Raw genomic sequence first — 20,259 nt, forward strand, 5'->3', positions numbered from 1 at the left:
ATAAATTACCTGCAGCAGTCTGATAGATTATCTTCCGGTATCAAATCGTTTAAGATAATGATTAGTGCTAGTGCAAAGTGAAAAGTAAATGCTGTAAACGACGGACACTGAATTTGTGATTTTCTGCTGGATAAAAATGTTAAACTAGTAGTATTTCTTTTAATATTTTCTCTCAATGGAATTTCTTGTGTACTCTTGTTATTGTAGTTGTTGGGTAGTTATGTTTTAACTTTAATATCACTTGTAGTGTTAAGCTAGTATTAAGTTCAGTCTATATTATTGTAAGCCATAGTGTTAAGTAATGGAAATACTTAAGTTGTGTGTGAATTTGTGTATAATGATCCTGATTTAGAATGTTAAATTAGTAGTACTTTTTGTAATATTTTCTTTCCGTGGAATTGCTTGTTGCTGTTGTTGTAGCTGTTGTTGGGTAATTATGCTAACTTTACATAACATTGTAAGGAATTATTTCCTTCGTCACCAAAATATTGGTAATACAAGTGGTGGTCAGAATGATATTGAATGTGGGGTCTGATAACGATGTACATCTACCTGTCGAAAGAATTGGAGCAAAGTCAAGCATTTTAGACTACACATTCCACTCATGCGTAATGGCAGTTGCATATGCAGCAGGGTGCATCTTGCTTCGTCTCGAGTTCGAATAATGCATGCCTCTAGTATCCAGGTAGGTGTACCTATAGTAACCGTCAGTTTCTGTACTTAGCCTATTCATTCGTGTACTTACAATACCACTGCATACAGTGCCAGAATGCGTATGCTTTATAATTGTTATACTGCGTCAAAATAGATCTTGCTAGAAATAGTAGAAATGAACGCCCTAGTTGCTTGTTGACATGTATTTACGGAATGGAGAAGGTGCGTGGTTTGCTATTCGCATACTTGGTGAAAACAACATTCATCTCCGTCTACCTGTAGGCCTTACATGTTATAAACCTCATTTTCGGTCCGTATTGAAAATTTCAGTTCAACAATGATAAAGGTGTTTTAATTTATTCCACCTATTCAATACTTATATTTTCACGTATAGTTGTTACATAATTAAATTCTTAGTTACATGGGACATGTTTCACCCTCAATTAAGGGCATCTTCAGCCTAAATACAATAATCAAAAATACAACTAAATTAAAAGTGGAAGTTAATACAATCATCAAAAATACAACTAAAATAAAAAGTGGAAGTTAAAAGTTTTAACCTTTATCATTGTTGTACCTGTAGGCCTACGACACGCTGCTCACCACACAATGCGGGGACAATGCTCTCGAGATCTCTCGAAATTTCTTGCGAGAAATAGTGCCTGCGCTAGTCTCGAGAAATCCCAAGAAATGTGGAGACCTCGTCTCAGACTGCCCATCACTAGAAAACGGTGGCACATAAATTTGTGAAATTCAGTATTTAAGTTCAAGATAAAAAGTGATGGAAACTGTTGTATACAAGGAGCACGATATACAAAGCACAACATAAAAGTTTATTAGTTTGTAAATATTCACACAGTATGTACAAAAATGAACGAAATTTGACTTGTTACTTGAAGTGCTGTACACGTTAAATAACAACTTAGATTAGTTGACTGATGGTCAGAGATATATACAATTGTACAAGTTTATATTTATATGTACACTGAGATCTATCTTGATGAGATAGGATGTATGAAGGACTGAATGTTCGTGATAGCTGATGACTATCTGTAGTTTGGAGAATTATAAAGGGAACTTGCAGTAAAGTTCGTGGTAGTAGAATGCTAGGTAGAAGCTTGAGAACTTGAAGGGAACTCGGAGCAAAGTTCATGAGTAGCAGAATGCTAGGCAGGACGTATGTTGGTGATACGGGAGGCAGGATAACTAGAGGCGAAGATGTCCTGAGGTGAGACATCCTGATCAAAATTGGTCCACCTGTTCAGTACACGTTTTTAAGAGGGTACCTCAGTGTCTGACATACAGTGTAGTTTGATCGCTGGATTACTGCTGCATAGGTGCAGATTGAGTATAACTGGCTGCCTGAATATTGGCGGGAATTAGCTGGGAAGTTGGAGACCTCTCTTCTTTAGCATGCCATTCCTCTGATTCATATATTTTCTGATACTACTGGTACGTAACACAATGGATCATCATAGTACTCCAGCTATTCAATCCCTACTCTGAGACAGTGATTGGAAGGAGCATTGTGCACACTTAAATGGAATAATTACACAGGAGTGTTTGCGGTCTGGTCATTCTAGCTCTGGAACTTTGAACTGTTAGATTGACACCGCAGTTAAAAGTGAGAAAATGTGCTGTTTTTAATTTTATCGAATATTGCATAAGACAGCATTGCTTTTAAATACGACATTCATACTGACGTCATTGTAATGACCTATGTTGACTGTTGACTTCAGTTGGGAAAACTATAAGGACAGTCTTTCTGAGACTAATTATTTGATACAAATAGCATTGCGCTTCGCACAATCACACGGGCGCTTGATGCAACATATTAATCTATGCGGCATGACTGATTCACATATGTGGAGCATTAATTCATACTATTTTGGGAAGACTTAAGAGACCGATCATCTCATTCACATGCTTCCTGTGAGGAATAGAGATGTGTAATTTTTAGCCTTGTAGCCTCGTATAGAAACAGTCGGGCTTTCAGACAATAAGTGTTATACATATATCATAGTACTGTATTGCGCAAGACATGTAGAATAAACAGTTTTGACCAATTGTATCTCCTGATTTCTCTTGACTTTTCCTGATTTTCATATCATAATCTCCTGATTTTTTGTTTTGTGAAGTTGGCAGGTATGTAGTTCTTTTTCCGTAAGAAACTTTGTTTTATAAGTCATTATACTACACTCGGTTAGAATGACACGCACTGCATTGGAATCTCATGTACAGACTTGACGCGCGAGGAAGTGCTGAGATCTTCCTGCTAAAACAACTGAGATAAACATGAGCCCACTCAACGCGAGGGTCAACCAACTTCCTGCTACAACCAGTAATGCTGATTAAGGTATAAGAATGCATAGATGACGAATATAAACAGCATTGCTTCGCGCGGAACATTAAACGTCTTACGCCGTCCATGGCCTGCAGCATAAGAGCAAGCTTAAATGTCTTATGCCGTCCACGGTCTGCAATGAGTTAATGTTATAATTTTATGTGACGTTCAGTGGTCCAGGTTCCTTTCGATGGTTCAGTGTGTTCTCAGACATTTTCATATGCTATATTACGATTGTAGATTATCATGAATAAATCCAGCAAGAAACTACTTCCAGACATTTAAAGAATCATATTCTGTTGATTTTACATGCATACTAAAATGAAGGGAGAAAAATTTGCCTTTTCCTTGGTATGTGGGTGTGATATTAATATTGCACATGGTGGACGCAACGATTTAAGTGATAATGAGTTAGTTATTGGCATTCAGACTTCCAACATAGTGAATGATCTCCAGGATACAGATAAATCCCTTTTCTTTTCATCAGCGAGAAACTACTTTTGTACTGCCTGTGACTACATCAACAAGTTTCCACTCAAAGATAATGTGTTAAAGCATGCTCAAGTTGCTAGGTTAGACAAAATTTAAGATGCACAGTTTTCTTCCATTACTTTTTTTCTTGGAAAGGTTTCCTATCATGTTATGCAAGGAAGAGAATAAAACTACAGATGAGGTGCCAATTGCGTTCAGGTTGATGACACTTTGGTTGCAAATCGCGATGCTGCAAGCGATTCCAGTTGGGCACAAATATCAAGAATTCGTGGAGCCGATGGACTTCTTAAGTATAACCAAATTTCTAGAGTAATGCTGTCTATTCTCACCATACTCCATAGCAATGCAGAACGTGAACCTGATTTCAGCCTTGTGAAGAAAAATAGAACAGAGTTCAGATCATCCATGTCCAATAAATCTCTGGAGTATTTCTATTTTGAGTAATAATAATGTTATTTGTTTTACGCCCCACCAACTACTTGTACAGTTTTCGGAGACGCCGAGGTGCCGGAATTTAGTCCCACCGGAGTTCTTTTACGTGCCAGCAATTCTATCGACACGAGGCTGACATATTTGAGCACCTTCAAATACCACCGGACTGAGACAGGATCAAACCTGCCAAGTTGGGGTCAGAAGACCAGCGCTTCAACCGTCTGAGCCACTCAGTTTCTATTTTGAAGACCAGGAGTTCTGGTCCCTGTTATGACAAAACATTTTCTCAAGATTTTTTTGCAAGAAGCTAAAAAGGCCACAACTATGACTTTCAAGTCGTACTAGCGTGTGATTTGCAGTGTGTATTACATTCTTTCTTGCCTGTGTTACGTTGAACGAGTTTTATTGTGTAAAGCCTTTTTCAATTATTGCATATGTGCTTAATTTATCAAGGAAGTCCTGTTATGTATGCCCCAAACTAATATTCAGCACGTCTGCTGCTGTTTAACATGGATTTCTTGATATTTTCATCTACAAATCATTTTGCCTACGATGTAAGTAGATATGATTGCCCTGAAGTATCCTGTTTAAAGCATGAAATTATTCTATTTTGTAGCCCAGAAGTATTATTATTTTCGTCAAGCCGGGGTACTGATATAGATGTTGATTCCCATAGGGAACTTAAAATATTTGTCCTGAATGAGTAAATATATAATACCAATATAATGGTCCATTATTGGACATCATAAATTTTCCAACTAACTCATTCTCATAGTGCATTGGCACTGCTGGTGGCTTCAGGTAGCCTATGCAGTGGCCTCCACGGTATGCACTAGCCTTGCGTCTTGGGAGGTATGCTAAGACCCACCTGACGAGCCCAACTTAGCACACGAGGACGAAATGCAGGCAACCAAGAATGAGTTAGTTGGAAAATTTATAATGTCCAATAACGGACCATTATATTGGTATTATAAGCTGGGATACGTCGAAAATTGTTAGATTTTTTGTCGCGCGTGAGTTTTACTGATGCCCTTTTCAAAAGTTGGCAGGTATGAAATAACGTTAGTTAGTAAAATGAATAACAGTGCCAAACCATTCAGCGTTATACAGGGAAGTTTCTGTTTTTAGTGCTTATATAGAGCATATTTGGTTGCACATATGAAGTGTGTTTGGCGCGTTTCATTCTCCTGGTGAAGGTTACTGAGAAGGTAGCATCATTAGGTATCTTGTACGCAGACACATTTGGGAGACATTGCCAGAAATTCGAGTTTTCAGAATGTAGACACAGTTCAGCCCTGATAGTTCAAGATTGCGTGCAATTCAAGCTGGTCTTACAAAAAATTAAACTTCTACAGAACAGAATAAAACTCAGTTTATATGTTTCTCGCAAGTATGTTTCTTATTGTCGATGTACATACATAAAGAACCCAGCCCCCATACCACTACTACAGATTGACAGATACCTTTAGGCTGGTTTTTTGGAGAGTCCACATGCTGTTTCTTTATTCGTCTCTTCACTGGCTGTAATCAGAGTTTTTTCGTAAATTTTGGTCAAATTTATCAGCAATTCAAAACGTCGAATTCATCATCATCATCATCATCATCATCCCACTCCAGTCGCCCAGGTGTGGTTAACAAGTCTCCTTAATTCCTTTCTGTCCTTCCACTTTTCCTGCTCCATTACTTCCGCCACATCCAATCCAGCTTCTCTAATGTCCTTCCAAATCTGATCCATCCATCTTCTTCTCGGTCTTCCAACTGGGCTCTTTCCCTTAACTTCTCTTTCCGATCATGTTGAATTACCAGGGTTATATTATACTACATATATAATTTGAACATGTGCAAAATTTCCAAGGAACTCTTTTTGTTATTCACAAGCAGGAAGGTTCAGGTATGTTAGAAAAAATATTTATTTCAGGAAGTCCGTTATGATAGAAAGGCAATGCCTGCAATATTGTATGTTGTGAATAAATTACTATTTGAAGTCCCTGATAGAGACTGTGAATGCGTGTTCATTGATTTTCATATTTGAAAGGAGGCAGTTTCCATTACGATTTGCTTTTACAATTATCATTAACTAAGGACAGGATCAGTGTGTTGGTAAAATAAGTATTATATCTCAATGTGTTTTCAGCCACAACTAGTTGTGTGTGGCATTCAGGAGAGTTAATGCTGCGAGTGATGTGAAAATTTTAAATTATAACTAAAACCATATCAAGATCACTCAGAGATGTACAGTGAGTTTGTCTTGTTGGTTGGCCGGCAGGCGTGCCCAGGATCTCTGCCTCCCATTGACTCGCTACTCCCCGCTCTGTGGGATAGCAACAAGGACAGACAGCACTTCACTCACTTTATCTGTGCATGACACGAGATAATTAAAGTTAAGAAAATAAGCTTGTACATTATGCCAGGAGATGCTGGAAATATTGTCCTCCTGCATCCACACATTTCTGGCATCATCTTAGGAAACTCCAATTCACACACATAAGTTTGTCTTCCGTAATTGAGGCTATTCCTCTCCCAAATATGTTCTTTCAGTTCGTCCAACATGTGAGAGTTTCTTGCATACACTTTATTTTTTACCCATAAATAAGTCACAAACAGTTAAATCTGGGGACCGTGGTGGCCATAAGTCCGTACTTATAACACTGTCTTAAAAAATTTCCTCGCTTAAGTTTAATGTATATGGACAAGAAAGATATTCCACCTATCAATACTATTTATTATGAAGCAGACTTACATCAGTACCGGTTTCGACTGTATACAGTCTATAGGTGGAATATTTTTCTTGAACAGATCAGATGCAAGGCTTTTCAGGCATTTGCTCTATTAACCAGCTGGGGTGTATATACACTCATCAGAGTAGGTAGGGTCTGACACATCCCACTCTGATGAGTCTAGTGTCAGACCTAAGACGAAATGCTGGTTAATAGAGCAAACGCCTGAAAAGCCTTACATCTGATCTGTTTTTGACATGCTCTATTAGTGAAAAATATCTAATTCCCTCCATGGGAACTTAGAATTGTCCATATACATGTATCCAATCAATACGGAAATGAAAATAACGATAAGTTTAATGTGTCATTAGCTGTATGTGCGGTGGCAGAGTCTTGCTAAAAATATTCGTTTCGACAGTCTGTCAAAAAATGGTTTGAGTATATTATCCCTGTATCTTTGTGTATTAATTGTAGTGATGGGCTACGCTCTCGCTTGAGACTCTCGAGACTGACGTCGCAGATCTCGAGACCGATCCGCCTGAAGTGCAAGCTGTGCGACCTACTAGTAACTACGACTGTAAACTTGATAGTATATCATTGGCAGTTATTGCGTGAAATAACGTTCTCATATGAAAACGTGTGAGCCAATACATTTTGTCAAAAGCCCGGAAAAGTACTGCATGTTGACCTATGAGCTCCTTAATACCATTAACGAAAGTGAAGACAGAATGCCAGTATCTTAAACTGTTCACGAGTTATGTCAGGTGGACTTCTTAGCTGAATAACCCGTATAATTTGTTAATAACTGTTATTAGGATGTAAACCTACCTGGATGCCTCACAATCGTTGTCGGCAGAGTAGCTTCTTGTGATGCAGACCGGGCCGGCGGTGTTCTGTGACGATTCCTCTTCATTTATATTATGCGTTTGTACGTGCCGGATCATCCCAGAAGTATTTCTGCCGACGTATTTTACTTCTTTTGAATAAGCAACACAGCGGGCTGTGCTATGTGACATCTCTTCAAAATAACAGACATCCACGACTTACGTTGAGTTTCGGACATCGTCTTCAAGTTTTCGCCAACAACTAGACACAATTTCACATTGCACCGCCATATATTGAAGTACCTAATTATGGCGCGAATACTCTATAATATAGTAAGGAATTATTTCCTTCGTCACCAAAATATCGGTAAACAAGCAGTGTTCATATGTTATTGAATGTGGGGTCTGATAACTATGTACACCTGACGAATGAATTGGAGCAAACTGAAGCATTTTAGATTACACGTTCCACTCATGCGTAATGGTGGTTGCATATGTAGCAAGGCGCATCTTGCCTCGTCTCGAGTTCGACTAATGCTCGCCTCTAGTATCCAGGTACCCTACGTGTACCTACAGCAGCCGTCAAGTTCTGTACTTAAACCACTCATTCATGTACCTATCAGTGCACACAATGCCAGAATTCGTATCCTTTATAATTATGTAATACTGCATCAAAATTGACCTGGGTAGAAATGAACGCTCTAATCGCTTGACACGTATGTACAAAATTGAGAAGGCCCGTGGTTGGCTATTCGCATACTCGGCACAAACAACATTCACCTCCGACTATCTGTAGACCTACGACCCGCTGCACAATGCGGGGACAACGCTCTCGAGATCTCTCGAAATTTCTCGCGAGAAATAGTGTCTCGAGAAATCTCGAGACCTCGTCTCAGACTGCCCATCACTAATTAATTGTGCCCTGAAAAAAGATAGGTCCTATACTTCTGTATCCATTCACTGTGCACCATACTCCGATCCATTCGTCATTTAGAGGAATTTCGTATTTGCGATGGGATTTTTCTGTACTCCAATATCTGTTATACGGCGCCGAAACATACCCGTGTAAATGAAATCGTGCTTCATCAGAGAAAAATATTAAGCGTGGATCAATTATTTCATCATGAACGTTTTGCAACATTCAGTTACAAAAACGTACCCGCTTATCATGATCATGTGGATGCAGTCCATGTACTACAGTTACTTTGTATGGTTGCAATTTTATTTTCGCAGCCGACCATGCTGAGCTCTTCAAAACCCGGCTTCTTGTCCAAGTTGTCTTAGGGATTTTGTAGGCATATGTTCTAATCTTACTGCAATTTTATTTACTTTTTTCTCAATAAGAGCGTATTTTTTAAAAACTTTGCTTCTTAATGAGTCAAGAATCAGTTCCTCTCAGTTTGGTTCAGAGTTTCTGCGTGGTCTCTCTGTGGAGGGTGAATACCTGGAAATTGTTTTACAAATTGCCTTACAATTTCCCTGCAAGACTCTGTTTTCACATAATTATCGTACATAAATACCCTTTCCTCTACCGTGTACACATGTGGAGGCATTATGAGAATTATACCCCGAAATAACACTTCACAACTATACAGATTAACACTAAGCACAGACCTGACCTGCGAAGTGTTGTCGCTGTGAAGCGATGAGTCAACGGGAGGCAGATAAACTGGGCGCGCCTGCCATCCGATTAGACAAACCCGCTGTATAATTCCACCTTTTGAAGACAAACTGAGGGTATAGGAAAGGTGGAATTATATGTCTGAAAGAGTGATCATTCAACGTCAATACGGCTCCAATATGAAATTCGTCATGTGCAAAGAAACTATACTAAGGTTAGTTTCCCGAAACTCAAGGGTATTTTGAAATACTGAAACTGTACCTTATTTCAGTTACAAGCATGGAAAAAGGCATAAAGTAAGTTCTCTATTACATTTCTCACATTTCCTTGATCATAGTTTTCATTTTTAGTCTTTGTATGGAGCTATTGGTGTGACAGGCACTAATTTTCTCACTAGCCCTATTAGCTGCCACTGTTGGGAGATGAAAGAGGGTAGTTCAAGAAAATTCAAACTGGAGATTGTTTAATGGCTTAAATGTAACAACTCAAACAGAAAAGTCACTAAAATTTCTGTATACTTGTTTAGGAACTATACGTTAGGCAAAATAACTGTTTACAGTTTAGCATTCTGTAGTATTTTGTTATTTGCCTGTTGTTTCTTACACAGACACTGTGCTTCATCTGTCTGTTAACCAAATTCGGATGGGCCGAGAAGGAACAGAGACCATTCGAAGAATCATCTCAATAGGTTCTTGATTTACCAGCTCCATCTTAAAATTCTTCACCATCTGAAAGAAATAATAATGAAAGTAAATACTTGCTGCTCTACATATTAAAATAGACCCAGATGAAATGTTTTAAGTTTCTTAATGTTATGTAGCTGAAGGTCAAATCGGACCAAAATGTTTTAGTTAATCGATTTCTTGAAAGATATTGCAAAGGTGGATCTTACTAAGAGAATTTCTTCATAGAAATTATATTACAATTTAATTGGAAGTCAATACAGAACACAAATATGCGATTTATCACATGTAACTCACTTTGTGTCAGCAAATGTACTTAAGCTTATTTGTGAGAAATGCCCCTTGAAAATGTGGGTTTCTCATTCAGGGGTGGTCCTAGAAATTAACTGCTATTGTTTTTCTTTTATATAGCCTAAAACATTCATTGCGACGTCGCTTTTAACAACGCATTGGATACACCTGTGAAATCCAACACTCCCATCTAAACCCTACACAAACACTGTATTTTAAAAATAGCTATTACAACATATCGTATAAAATGGCATATTTTTGTTGCATCATTGGAGAAATGTGTCTACTATAACGTCGAATATTGATTTTTGTTTGTTACATGTTTGGGGATTGCTGACAGCAATGCAAAGCTTATTTTCAAACTCTTGTTTTCAGTAGATTGTAGATTTCAGATCAATAGACATGCAAGCATTGCTCTGAAGATGTTGCAAAGGAAAGGTAAAGTGTTTGATATTGAAGAAAAGTCACAAGTAATGTGGGGAAACAAAAGTCAGCGTCGGGAAGGAATTGGGTGTATCACGCTTTCTACAAGGAATATTGTCTCTTATTAGCCAATACATCGTTGCTGCTCATTTCCTCACTTATTTTTACTGTACGTACCAAGTAAACATTAGCCTCCTCAGTCTCGAGGAAAAATTAAGTTCCCAAAAATTTGAGGATTTTGGATATTTTCACCGCAATTCCCACTAGATTCAGGATATATAGTCGATTTTATGTTTCCTCCAGGAGAAGTTGCCAAAAAGTAATGTACAAGTATGCTATAGGCAACATCAGGATTCAATGATATACAGTTCATTACTAATATTGACTAATTTTTCAAAGCTGTGTTGTATTCCATTTATTTTACATGTTGCATACAAATTGAATTCAAAACACTTTCAGGAAATCCACATATATTTAAATACATCATATTACTATTTCATACAAAGTAATGAAACTGCAGAATGCTGATTGTGCAAAAAGTACTTTCATTGCATTAAAGCAGAACGTTCGAAAGAAAAAGAAGCTGGATATTTTTAATTTCAGTTAATTTTTTTTAGTATCCGTTGTATCAATTTCTGATACAACTTTATAGTTCATGATATAAATTGAAACATTCTCTTCCTTCTAAACAACAGATTCAGATTGCATGCAGAACATTTAATTTTAGTTGAATTTGCAGTGCAGCCAGCCAGGCGGCAGCGGTTTTTGCTCGCAGGCATAGGAATCTGGCAAGTGGAACTTCATGGTTGGTGGTACATCCTGAGCTTCAAATTCCGATGAACTTGGTTTAGTTCTTTCAAGAATAAAATTGGTTTAGTTCTCCTTTCAAGTACATGCCCCCAAAAAGGAATGATTTATTCATCTACAGAGATTTTTTCACTGCGGGTGTTTGACAGGCAAAGCTGTGAGGACACACTTGAGTGTAGGTCTGACCTTTCAGAATTTGTCGTTCTCCTTCTCCTCAATTACTGTGTTATCAACTAATTTCAAATTAGGTATGTCTTATTAGGAAGTAATGATCTCTCGTCATGTGGTCTGCTATTCTTGGAGCTCTAGTTTTGGATGCCCAGTACATGCATCTCAAATAGGACATGTGGCTGTAATTCCCAAAAACTGTCTCATCTCTGTTTCAGTTAGAACCTTTCCAGTATCTTTCAAATATTGGATATTAGTGGATATTGTTAGATCTGTTATGACATCTGCAGGTATGTATTTGCTGAAATAATCCTGGGGTGATAGTTCAGTTGCTTTTACCTGGTTTGCTGAGGTAGAAGCTGGTAGCAGTGGCTCAAATCCGTCAAAAGGTACTCGATTCCAAAATACTTTCCGCGTAGGGAGAACACATACTGATGGGAGCTTCCGGGACAGTTCCTAGTTTAGGCCACGGTCGCCAAATCCCTCACCTGGGCCGATGACCTTCGATGTTAGGCCCCTTAAAACAACAAGCATCAATCCCTCACCTTCTCTGTGTGTCTCCTTCACCATAACAAATCTCCCAGCCTGAGAGACGCCGTTAATGTCTAAGAGGCCCGCCTCCCCCTTCAGGAGAGGAATTAAAACATTTTAGAAAACAAATGGGAGCTTCATGCGGTCAGTCTCCTTCTTCAGCCTTGGTTTCTGAAGAATATTGCTGATTACATTTGAGCAGGACGTAGTTTTTATGCTCCTCATTATAACATCGGAAGCTGAGTCTGATAAGAGCTGTCAGTGTGCATCTTCACCATCAAGGCAATCTTCAACAAACTCTGAAAAGTTAGGTGAACCTGTAAAAACACACTTTAATTTAGTTCTAGGCTAGGAACCTGAGTTTTAACTTAAAATGTTGCAACAAATACTAGAGTACCTGTAAACCAGACTAATAATAGCCATCAGTATCATTTTAATATTTGTGTCCTTACAGCCCGTTCAGTGAGCGTACACTTCTTCTTTTTACTGAATTCTTACCGTTGGCACACGCACCAGCAAAGTTAATTTTCTTTGTAATTATTTTTGGATTAACATTTATAATGTATCAGCCTTTTTATGCAACTGTTGTTGGAATCCCTAAAATAGTGCAACAGTTGAGGGAAAGTTTTGTGTATGGTTAGTTCTTCCTTTGGTTCACTTGCTTCCCAACGCCTTCCATGACTCTGTGTTTTAAGTGTACAAATACATTATTTATGTGATTAAGTAACAATAACAATATTGCCACAAAACTGTGTTTTTTAAAATCAAATTCATGGACTATTTAAAAGAACATACGTATTGCTTTAGAACCCAATGTCGCCTAGAGGATACATAAATTTGGACTCCATATTATTTACATCAATACTTCAGTATAGCTAATCTTATTGTGCATCCCCGAATCACTAGAGTTTACATTTCTTAAAAACAACACTTTCACATTTCATAATAGGAAAATATGAGATGGAAACCTAACTTACCTGGAGCAGTACGCGTGTGTATCCTACTCTTCAGATCCACCATTTTGTGTCACATGTAAGCTGCTATGTGGTAGTTCCCTCCAATTTCTTAAATCTAGTATGAAGAGCCATCTTTTAGCCAACACACAGACTTCTTCCAAATGAAGTAGAACCAATACCATTTAAGTGGCGAGAATTTGAATCTATAAAGTTTTGTTTGTCCTATAGGAGATGCTAGGACTGAGGAGGTTAGAAGAAAAATTCCCTTCAGTACCACTCCATAAATACAGTAGTTATTTCACTTATGTTTTTTGGAGTTTTAAATTTATTCAGTTAATTAACCATGTAAGTGTGCAGCCTAAAACTTACAGGTGTGTCTTAAAACAGGTTTGTGCGACTATCGTGGTGGTCCCTTCAGAGTCGTTATAACCTGTTTCGATTGTATTCATTTGCTAGCAAAAAATAAGAAAATACTACTTACACTACGGTTGCTAGCAGTAAGACTAACGTCAAAGCAAATCAGCATGTATACTATTTCTACAGGCACCTTGTGCTGATGGGAAAAATGCACCGCTGTGCTGTAAGTGGCGAACATTGTAAGTTAACATTAAGGAGTGAGGGTAATTGTTTCCACTTATTCAATACTACAGTAGTGTGACGTCATTAATATTTATTAGATTTCAGCATAGGGACCGGTTTCGGCATTTGTGTTTGCCATCATCAGCCAAAGGAAAATTGTTAAAAGGCTTTATACAAATCTATATTAATCATCATCATCATTTCCCTTTATCCAGCTGTAGCCGGCTAGGGGCAAATATGGTTCCTCTCCACTTTCTTCGGTCTTTCCGCCACTCCTCCTCCAACACTGTGTCACAGTCCAGGTTTCTTTCTATAATGCTGCGTTGAATGGTATCCTTCCATCTCTAATTTTAAAATATATGTATATACAAATTGAACCATACTCTTAAACATTTTGTATATTAAGTGTACACCATAAAACTTTTTAATGAAATTATTAGCATATTTCTTATGCAATATATTATAATTTCTTAACTCTGTACATTATTATTACTGAATGGCAAGGAAATTATATACATAATATACAATATATACACAATAACAAAAACATTGATTCAATTCAGGCATTAGTGTTATATCTGAATGTCCAACTTTTGAATCCACTGTAGTGCTTCCGCTGTTGGAGATAGGAAGTCTTCCAAACTATGTACAGTAGAGTCTCGCTTATCCGACATTCAGTGTTATCCGACACTGTTAGACTTAATTTCAACTTTTGGTGGAGACTAAATTCAGGCACACCCGCTGTGGAGGGTGCGACCATGGGACAAGCACTGGCCTGAATGCTGGTGGTAGGACTGGGTTTTTCTCAAGGACAGGTGCAGTGAGTCTTCAGTCATTATAGTATTGGTTGGGTGCGGATGTTATAGTTTTCATATCCTCTGTGAGTATGGCGAGTAAATGGAAGAAAGTGACTGTTTCTATGGAACACAAATTGAGTGCATTAAAGAGACTGGACAAAGGGGAAATTCTTCAAAATGTGGCTTCAGATTATGGTGTTGGACGTGTTACAGTGGGAGACTGGAAAAAACAGAGGAAAGAAATTGAAAAGTTGTGCTCTACCAGAGCAGAGAAAAACAATGAAAAAATGTCAGTATAAAAAAGTAAGTGAAGCACTATTTCTCTGGTATCTCAACACCGGGAAAAGGGCCTGCCAATATCTGGCACCATTCTGCAGGAAAAGGCTGTGTATTTCCAGAAGGAGTTTAATGAAGGGGACCCTAATTTTCCTGCCAGTGCTGGGTGGCGTGATCGGTGGCAAAAACGGTACGGTATTAGGTAGCTTAACATCTGTGGAGAAAAGTTTCTTTTCGTAAGACATCTGGAATGTTTTCATTTAATACTGCATGTACTGTACAATTGAATTGGTAAGTCAATAAATAGAGCACCGTAAAACATGTCATTGTTTTAGCCTTCCTGTTTGTTTCAGTTCATTTTCAAAGTTATTCTGTATTATCTGACATTTTCGGTGATCCGACGTACTCCAGGTCCCGTTTACGTCGGATAATCGAGACTACTGTACAATCTTTTGGATATAAATAGTTAAAACATTGTCAAGTCCTTGTAGTTGTTGCAAAATGCTGATTAAGCATCTAGTTCAGTTGAAATCAATCTCTTAAAAAGTTTTTTACAGCTGCTTAGACCTTAAGGGCATACAGTTTTTCTTGGCCAATTATACATTCTAGTTACTAACATACATTAAAATAAATTTGCCTACTGTCATATTTGAAACATTAAACATATTTGTACTTGGTATGGAGATTCATTGCAGTACAAGTCTTTGGTAAAATCTATCTCTTAAAAATTACAGCTGCTTTTGTCATTAAAGGTATTCAGTGTTTCTTGGGCAATTATACAATTTAGTTATTAACATGCATTCAAATAAATTTGGCTGATGTTATTTTGAAACATTAAACATTTTTATGTTTGGTATGGAGGTCCATTGTAGTAAAGGTCTTTAGTGAAAAACGGTTCCTCAAAAAATGAATGTTAGCGAACTATAAAAAGGGTTCACTGTCTTGGTAGAATGTGAAGTTAAATGATGGTCCTTTGTAAATACAATGCCGCTGAATAATATTAATGTGCGTAATAGTGTATGTTTTAATTGTAGTGTAAGTTAATGCGTTTCACTGCGTACTGCCATGGCCGACTAAATAATAACAGTGGGATTTCAGAGTTTTATGCAAGAACAACTGGCCACATTATTCCAAACTTGCAGAAAGTGGTCATGTAATACATTTACTAGAAAACAGTTCGCAAGAAACAGCAGCAGAGCAATAACTGCAAATGTGATCAGAAAGAAACTTTGGTTCCCTAGATTTCCTACTATTTCACAGTAAGAGGCAACGTAGTAATTTATATGATAGTAGTGGTGATAACGAGATTAGTGAGGCGATTAATAGTAAATGTAAATTTAATCGTAAACAGAACTATGTTTTCTGAGGAAGGCCTCGGTAACTATCATTATTTCATGAAGGTGAATAATTCTTTCCACAAAATGTAACCATATTTCAGCTGTTGTTTATGCATTTTTGCTCAGAACATGTCGCCTCGCATACTGATCGACCGTGTGAATGGTCTCGACCTCGCATCTCAAACGTACGGAAAGAGAACTAAAACAAGGAGAAGAGAGTAGAGGAACTTTTTCTGATGAAAAGGCTCAGGCTTGATGTTGAACCTATTGAAATTCCTGATATTGAAACCGCATGTACACTATTAAAAATTATGCATGAGAAGAAAAGTTCAGAATCACTTAAAGTTGCCAGTAAGTGATTATTGTGTGTCTGTATTTATAATATGATCAAGTCCACCTCTGTAATATAACGATTGGCCCTACTAGCTGCCTTCTTTGGGGCTGGGGCTTGAATCCTGACACTGCCAGAAACTGGTATGTGGTTAAAATGGTGCATGCAGCTCATTTCCATTAGGGGTGTGCTTGAAAAGAAATGCACCACCTTGGGACGAGGACGTGAATTTACGGATGTAAAATACGGTATTTATTTGAGCTACTGATATTGTGCAATGGATGCCTATTTGTGTAATTATATTTGTCTACTGCCTTTCCAAATTCATTTCGTTAGGTTGTAAGGGAATACTATACAATTTCCCACTTTGGTCTGTAGTACAGTATGGTTTATTATTATCATTATTATTATACTTGCTATAATTAAGGCTATGGCAATACGATGTGTATCTATTATGATGTGTGTGCTCTAAAAAAGGTGGCCTACTGCAGCTTGCTTCGCAAATATAACCAAACCAAACCCCATGGCACTACAGCCCTAGGGCCTTGGCCTACCAAGCAACTGCTGCTCAGCCCAAAGGCCTGCAGATTACGAAGTGTCATGTGGTCAGCACGATGAATCCTCTCGGCCGTTATTCTTGGCTTTCTAGTCCGGGGCCGCTATCAAATAGCTCCTCAATTCTAATCACGTAGGGTGTAATAATTTGTTTCTAATTGTTAACCTATTTGTAAACTGGTTAAAATACATGTTATAAATAGTTATTTTGTATTAAAATGTATAAATTCCGAATTACTTCTTGCGATTTACTGCTATGATCCACCATATTTTCAAATGCATTTTGTGAGGCCGTGAAGAAAACTTTTGCATTAGAGTATCTATTATTGCAGCCAACAACAAGCATATAGTTCTGCCCAAACATTATGAATTAAAAAATAATCATCTGAAGACAGCATTGTAAAATTCTTCTTCTTCTACTTAGCATTGTAAAATTATTATTATTCTACTTATTCTCCTCCTTAATTTATTTATAGGGTTCCACTTTTGCGTTATACCCAGCTGCTAGTCGTTTTATCGAGTAAAGCCAAAACTGTGAAGGATGATATATTAATTGTAAAGTGGGGGGAGATAATAAATTAGCTGAAAAAACACGTAGGTATCATATACTGTGTCCAAAACAAAACATAGGATAGAGAATGTACAGGGACACAAAGTTCTACTCTTCACGCCAGTGTGATCCATCACGGCGGCTATCTACATCACAAACATGACCGGATCAACACACAGGCAATGTGGTCTGAGATTCTAATAATAGCTTTAGACAAAAACATAGAAAGGGATTCAGCGATAGAGGGCCACTGTAAAATGATTGAATATATGTATGTAAACATCACGCATATTCCAGCTGTTGATGAAGGTGCCCCTTAGTAGTTCTTGTAATTTCCACCCGTAGCAGCACATTTCTATACGCACGGAGTAGTAGTAACAGAAAGGAACAAACAAGTGTTAAGTTGGCACACATGTTAGAATAAAGTCAAGGACAAGTTACGAGAGCAGCAGATAAAGCAGATGACAATCTCCACATCTTCTATCCCAGTTCTACATCCATTTATTCTCAGTCCGTTTCTGCTTCCCAGCTTCCTGATGAGGTGCCATCTTGATGCAGTAAGTGCAGGTTAGGAAGGAAGCTGGATAAAAACAGAAAAGGAAGGGAGAGATAAGATAAAGATGAATACAGATAGCCTAGGAACACAGGAGAAAAGGACCCAGGGGGTCAAAATAAATAATTCTTATAGTTTTTTTTTTACCACCTATATTCTTAAGTCTTCCTTTTCCCGGTCCGGCTCCATGGTTAGCATGCTGGCCTTTGGTCATAGGGATCTAGGGTTTGATTCCTGGCAGGGTCGGGAATTTTAACCGTAATTGGTTAATTCTGCTCGCATGGGGACTGGGTGTATGTATCATCTTCATCCTCATCATGACGCAGGGTCGAAAGACCTGCACATCGTTATTTATGAGTTTCATGTCCGTATTGACTGAATACACATATATGGATAAGAAAGAAATTCCACCTGTCAATACTGTTTATTGTAAATGTAGACTTACATCAGTGTCATCATCAGCTGACAAATCATAATATTACGTCTATTAGGCAATGGTTTGTGTTACTTATCTAAAAAGATGTCGTCATCAATTAGCACATCCGGATGTCTAATGGGGATATGAGTTGGATGTTATCGTCATTTCGTTTGTGATTCCGTGAGATTAAAATCGTTTCTGAGATTAAAATATGGTAGTAAAACACTTAACCTAAGCTTTAAAACTAATTGTACGTGCACATTAAACACATTAAAAACACTGAAAACATGTATATAAAACACATCGTGAAAAGTCTTGTGCGCCTATATTTATGTTGGTTGATTTTGAGCTCATAACAGTGGTGTAGGTTCTTGAGAATGTTCTATTTGACTAAGATGTCTTCATGTATGCTTGTAATAAAAACCCAAGTCATTAAATGGTCCAATATTGTCTCTATCCACAATGGTTGCGCGACCGTTTCCAGAGCTCAATGGATTGATGGACGTGGCCCACATGAATGGGTGGCTTACAGTCCAGATCTTACACCCTGCAACTTTTTTATTTCGGGGATGGGCAAAGGAAGAGGTGTACTGTCAGAAACCAAGAACCTTGGATGAATTGGAAGCAACAATCACTGCTGTGTTTATGAATGTTCCACACGACATGTTGAAAGGGGCATTTGCAGATGTCCTGCCAATATGTTGGCTTACATGGAAATTTAGCTGATGTCAAACAAAACAGCAAGATTTGATGTGTGTAATGGGTGAGTAAGTTTCAATGTAGTGACTTATTTAATAATATAATGAGCAGTAATTTTCAAATAGGAAGCATTGTATCAAACACCCTGTGTACAGTCGAACCTCGATTCTCCGTTTTTGGAGGGACTACAAAAAAAAAAAGTACAACATGGGAAAACGGAAAATCCGGGAATGAATGAAAACCATCAACAATTTGGCTAAACATCACAAAAATGAATATGTATACAGGTAGTTATAATCTTATTAACACTCCTAAAACAAACAAAACTACAGCCTCCAATGGGCCTTTGCCTGCCAAGCGACCGCTGCTCACCCCGAAGGCCTGCAGATTACAAGGCGACACATGGTCAGTGTGACGAATCCTCTCGGTCGTTATTCCTGGCGCTCTAGACTGGGGTTACCATCTCCACCTCAATTAAATATAATAATAATTAAATATAATCACGTAGACTGAGTGGACCCAGAACCAGCTCTTATCATCGTCATCATTTCGAATTATCCAGCTGTAGCCGGGTAGGGGCAAATATGGTTCCTCTCCACTTTCTTCGGTCTTTCCACCATTACTCCTCCAACACTGTGTCCCAGTCCAGGTTTCTTTCTATAATACGTTGGATTGTGTCCTTCCATCTCAGTCGTCATCGTCTGCGGCCTCTCCTTCCCTGCATTTGCATTTCCATAACCTTTTCTGGCATTCTTTGATCATTCATTCGCTTTATGTGCCCAAACCATCTTAATCGGCTCTTCTCTATTCTATCATTCATTTTTCCCACTCCAATTTCTTCCTGGATTTTCTCATTCCTTATTTTGTCTCTTCTACTCTTCTGTATCATAGTCCTCAAGAAGTTCATTTTGCCTGCCTGTATTTGACTCTTCATTCTTCTTTTTGTCATTGTCCAAGTTTCTGCTCCTTAAGTTGTTATGGGTACGTAATACATCTTGTACATAGTTTCCTTTGCTTCCATTGGCACATCTTTGTCCCATAACATGTTTCTTACACTATGATAGAAACAGCTTCCAGCTTGAATCCTCTTACTAATCTCAGCATCCAGTCGAGCGTTCTCCTTTAATTCATTCCCCAGGTATTTGAACGTCTCCACTACTACCAGGGGCTTGTCTGCAAGTCATAACAAGAATTTTACTCTTTTCAATCCACATTCCTCGA

General features: G+C 38.0%; 1 protein-coding gene across 1 annotated transcript in view; it reads right to left on the bottom strand.

Moving 5' to 3' along the window:
- Positions 1-9,431: 9,431 nt before the first annotated feature.
- The window catches only part of sad (Cytochrome P450 family protein sad), a 70,688-nt gene continuing 59,860 nt past the window's right edge, over positions 9,432-20,259 (bottom strand). The window contains exon 7 of the mRNA XM_067155105.2: positions 9,432-9,812. Coding sequence (XP_067011206.2) covers positions 9,702-9,812 — 111 coding nt within the window. The 3' untranslated portion in view covers positions 9,432-9,701. The remainder of the gene's footprint in view (positions 9,813-20,259) is intronic.

Source organism: Anabrus simplex, chromosome 10 (assembly GCF_040414725.1).
Source record: "Anabrus simplex isolate iqAnaSimp1 chromosome 10, ASM4041472v1, whole genome shotgun sequence".
Lineage (NCBI taxonomy): Eukaryota > Metazoa > Arthropoda > Insecta > Orthoptera > Tettigoniidae > Anabrus > Anabrus simplex.